Source organism: Atta cephalotes (assembly GCF_000143395.1).
Source record: "Atta cephalotes unplaced genomic scaffold scaffold00014, whole genome shotgun sequence".
Lineage (NCBI taxonomy): Eukaryota > Metazoa > Arthropoda > Insecta > Hymenoptera > Formicidae > Atta > Atta cephalotes.
In genome coordinates, this window is record NW_012130078.1 from 5082041 (window position 1) to 5086372 (window position 4332).

General features: G+C 39.5%; 2 protein-coding genes across 2 annotated transcripts in view; one reads left to right on the forward strand and one right to left on the reverse strand.

Annotated features, from left to right (window-relative positions):
• Positions 1-2601, reverse strand: part of LOC105617916 (RING finger protein 17-like) — a 30128-nt gene extending 27527 nt beyond the window's left edge. Inside the window, exon 1 of the mRNA XM_012199452.1 lies at positions 2587-2601. Within this exon, the coding sequence (XP_012054842.1) occupies positions 2587-2601 (15 nt within the window). The remainder of the gene's footprint in view (positions 1-2586) is intronic.
• Positions 2602-3639: 1038 nt separating this feature from the next.
• LOC105617917 overlaps positions 3640-4332 on the forward strand; it is a 72299-nt gene continuing 71606 nt past the window's right edge. Inside the window, exon 1 of the mRNA XM_012199453.1 lies at positions 3640-3750. Coding sequence (XP_012054843.1) covers positions 3640-3750 — 111 coding nt within the window. The remainder of the gene's footprint in view (positions 3751-4332) is intronic.

A 4332-nucleotide genomic window follows, 5' to 3' on the forward strand; every position in this document is an offset into this window, starting at 1 on the left:
CTCTCTCTCTCTCTCTCTCTCTCTCTCTCTCTCTCTCTCTCTCTCTCTCTCTCTCAAGATAAAAAGAGACAGATGCACGGACTCTATTAAATCATCTTCCGGCTTCAAGCTGTAGACAGAAGTTTAGTTTAGTCCATGTTTATATATCGTTGAAAAGCAACGGCGAATCAATCGATGGAGGGAACAACTCTCGAACTGCACGAGAAACCATAATGACTCTCGCAGCTCAAGAAGCGAGATCGTGGAGTGTCCGATCGAGAGGATCTCACTCGAGTCACGATTTTCATAGAGCTGTTACAGATAAAGGCGAGCATAGCGACGTTGTAACCCGTGCGGCGAACCTTGCTCTTTTTCTCCTCCCTTTTTTTTTAATTCCATCTCGCGCAACTGCCATAGCCTAGATAGAACGCGAGCCGGGACAACACGCCGTTTTCCAGATCTCAGGGACCGTCGCGCGCGCCACGGATGAACGCGCGCTTTAGCGTCGTAACGGAGCTCGTGATCACGCGTTACACACGGTGAAAGGAAAAATGCATTATTTCCCCTCCCACGATAGCGGGCGGCATATTTTTCTGATTGCATCAAGAAGTTACGTGTATTCGCGTGTACTGCGCGACGCATGATGCGTTTCTAGTGGAAGAAGACAGAGAAATATATAAAAAAAAAGAGGACGGGAAAAAAAGAGAACGAAGAAATGCATTCGATTAGCTGCAATTAAAGCTGGAAAATAGATTTTCCATGTTTGAATTCTGTTTAACTATGCCATGGCTGTGTTCCAAAATTCACTTGCCAGTGCTAAAAATGTATAATATATACGTAAATTATAGATTTTCAGCGCTGACAGTGAATTTTGGAACATAGCCTAGTCATCAGTCGATTTTAATGACAATTTTAAAGACAATTTTAATAACACTATTATCAATTTCTAACATATTATAATAATTTTGGATTTTAGATTTCATTCTCGATTGCATTGGTTTTCATTTAATCTAAGAATTAGTAAATAATAATATTTCTCAAACATAGGTTTTAAAGATGCGTCATCCATTGTTTTTGGAAATTTATTTTGTTTTAAGCATGAGTATTTAAACGATTCTTCTTTGATATGATATTCGCTAATAATGGAGCCGAAAATTAGCTGAAACGCTAAATTTGCATTATTATATGTAGCGATATTTTAAATATACTTTATATTTTTAATTATAGCGCACCAATTATTGTAGTTATTTTATTTATTCTCACTTGATAGCTACAATTTTAGTGTTAAAAGCTGGAATCACACGATGCTCAATTTCTTTAATAATATGCACCGGTGTTTATTTTAATGCATACAGTGTGACGTTTGACAGATAACTACGAAATTAACACAATTGTTCCTATTCTGAAGATGCTGAATCAGCTCGATCACGTAATTGTTAATTTTTAATCTTTTGATTGGTGCATACAAGGTGCATGCAACAAGGTATGAAGTAATGCATAATAAACAGAAAATATGCATATCAGCATGGCGCGTTTAATGCATAAATGTATTCTAGCATGCGTCAGAGCAGGCATGCATGCATGTCTACCATTCAAGAAATCGAGCGTCGTGTGATTCTAGTTTAACCCTGCAACTGCAATCTGGGTCTCTTTTGATACAAGCAAAATTTCACTCTCATATTTCGCTGAAATAAAAGAGAACAGAATCCGAGTTTCCACTCCTAAAAAATAATCAAGAAACCTATTTAATAAAAAATAATCAACCTATTTGATAATGAGTCACATTGCTTACACTTTTGCATTTAAAATCCTTGCTTTTTCTCTTTTCAACGTCCAAATGTTCATCTTGTTTTAAATATAAACATTTTTAGGGATTCCAAGCAACGCGAATAAACGTAATATACTCTCTAAATTCTTTTAGAATCTCACTTTAAAGAAGTGACAGAATTTTCACTTTTTAGAGTGAAAGTCTATTCAAAAGGATTTAGAGAATTTATTGTATTAAATTTGTCGACAATGCTCAAAATTTTACACTTAAAACATGATGAATATATAATTGGGAGTTGAAGAATGGCAGGCTCTTGAAAAAAGTGGCAAAATTTTCATTCGTTAAGAGTGAGATTCCACTCTGAAGAATTGAAAGAAAGAGTAGGGATGTTAAGAAAGATATTGAACCCTTGAATTTTTCTCACATTTCTTGAAGCATAAAACAATAAAAAAAAACTTGAGCTGAAGAAAAAAAAACTCAGATTGTAGACGGAGGGAGCAAATATGATTGCAGACAAAAGATTAAGAGCAATCACGGCGGGTTTATGAGCATTAAGGAACGAAGTCTATTCCGATCATCTAACTGATCCTTCAACCGACCGACCCCACGACCACTTATATTAATCTGTCTATCGCCCCAGATTAATCAGAGCAGTTCGAAGAACATTCGAGCAGCTGACGCAATTACAAATTACAAGGCTTCGGATAAGGCAGGATTTATAGCGCGCAGGCCAATTTTCGCCTTCTGGATTCTACCCGGCTCTCTAACAGAATTGTGAACGTTACACGAGCGTTGTATTATCTATCCTTCTGCGTTCCACGAGTCAACTAACGACTCACTCTTTCACTAGTCATTGTTCATTGTTTTACAATGTTATTCGCCACAATCGCATCTACGCAATTTCCCTTTCATCTCTCTCCCGCTTCCTCACTTCTCGTCTGACTTTGCTGCTCTTTGACTCACTTAAGAGGGTCAAATGAAATAACGCTGAGTTACAGAAATAACGCAATCTAATTAACGGGACGCCATTAATTATCGAAAATTATATTCATCAATAAACCGAGCAGACGTTTTTATTATCTTTCATTTAATCATTCTTCTCTCAATAGCGTATAGCGATTTTTACAAGTGTGATGCGAATCGTTTCAATTCATCGATAATTACCTCTTTCTATTTCCCGGTATCTCTTGTGATATAACTCTTAGACAAGCGTTAATGAGGTGATTAAAGGCTGATTTTACGGAGACGCAGAAGACAAGATTCGTTTGTCAGCCTGCGAAAGTTTGTCACGTCGCATGAGGATTCATTTTCGATCCTCCTCCCCGTTATTGGACGTTACAAGTTTCCTTGCTGACGATGCCTCGAGGAAGTTTCGTAACACAATTCCCGATTCAATTATTCGCTCGCATTCGTATCTCGGAGACACGCCACGGATCCTCGCGAAAGGATTGACAATGCGAGCAGGCAATGATCCTCGAAGATCGATATCTGTGGAGCGACTTGGGCGAGGAGTATACGGGGATTTAATTTCGCATTCGTGGCTAACGCAACGCGAGAGCACGTCGACGTCACTTTACACGACATGTTCCCGTGCAGAGGAGGGATTAATATAGAAGCCAGCTCTTTAACTTACTTCCAAGCCCTGCAGGCTTTGAAATCGTGTCTCACCTTTTTCCTCTCCTTTCTATTTTCTCGCCCATCTGGGTACACATCTTTCCCTCCTTTTTCACGGCTCTTCTTCGGGACATCTTCACTACCTGTTCTTCCGCTTCTTTCGTTCTGCTTTCTTGAACCTACTCTTCTTCGCTTCTTTCTTTACCCTTGTTCACCAGTCCCATAGCTACGACACTGTGGCTTTGACAAATTTCATAAGAGACACGACCATCCTCATGATGGCGGCAGAGATAATCTCAACGAAATCATCCACCGCGCACTCGCCAAATTATCGGCATCAAGCGAGTCATCCTCGCATGGTCGTGTCGTCCTTCAGATCTGGAGACACGGTAATGTCTCGGCGCTAAGACATGACGAAACACTGCCGTGGTTTCTTTACGCGAACCGTTTTCGATTTTCCTCATTTTTAACTTGCGAAACTTTCTTCGCTGTGAAAGATAATAATTGCCCTGACTGATTGAGAGAAAACAGCGATATGACACCTTATTCTGCTAGATAAATCATAACAGTTAGGTATCCTGGGGATCATCTAATTCTCCAACGCGTCGAACTTTCATACTCGCCACGCACGTTACTCCTATGGCAAGACAAATGTTTTCGATGTCAAGCTGCCTATGCGATGATGTTGCAATTCTCGGATTATCAAGACAACCGGGGGGAGTACATTCTGTTCAAGTAATCCGATTAAGGCCACACTCTCTCAGGTAGTCCTTCCGCGGATGTTCTTATTAATCCTATAAAACCGAAGTACGTGTAACGAGCGTGCAAACTCGGGGAAATTAATATTGCTGACGAGGGTGCGCGATAAATCAACTTTTACAACAAAACTCAAATAAACATAGGGACAAACTTTAGATTAAAACTTGCGTAGCTATATGAATATCGTTCTTGGGTTTTCTCTCTCTCTCTCT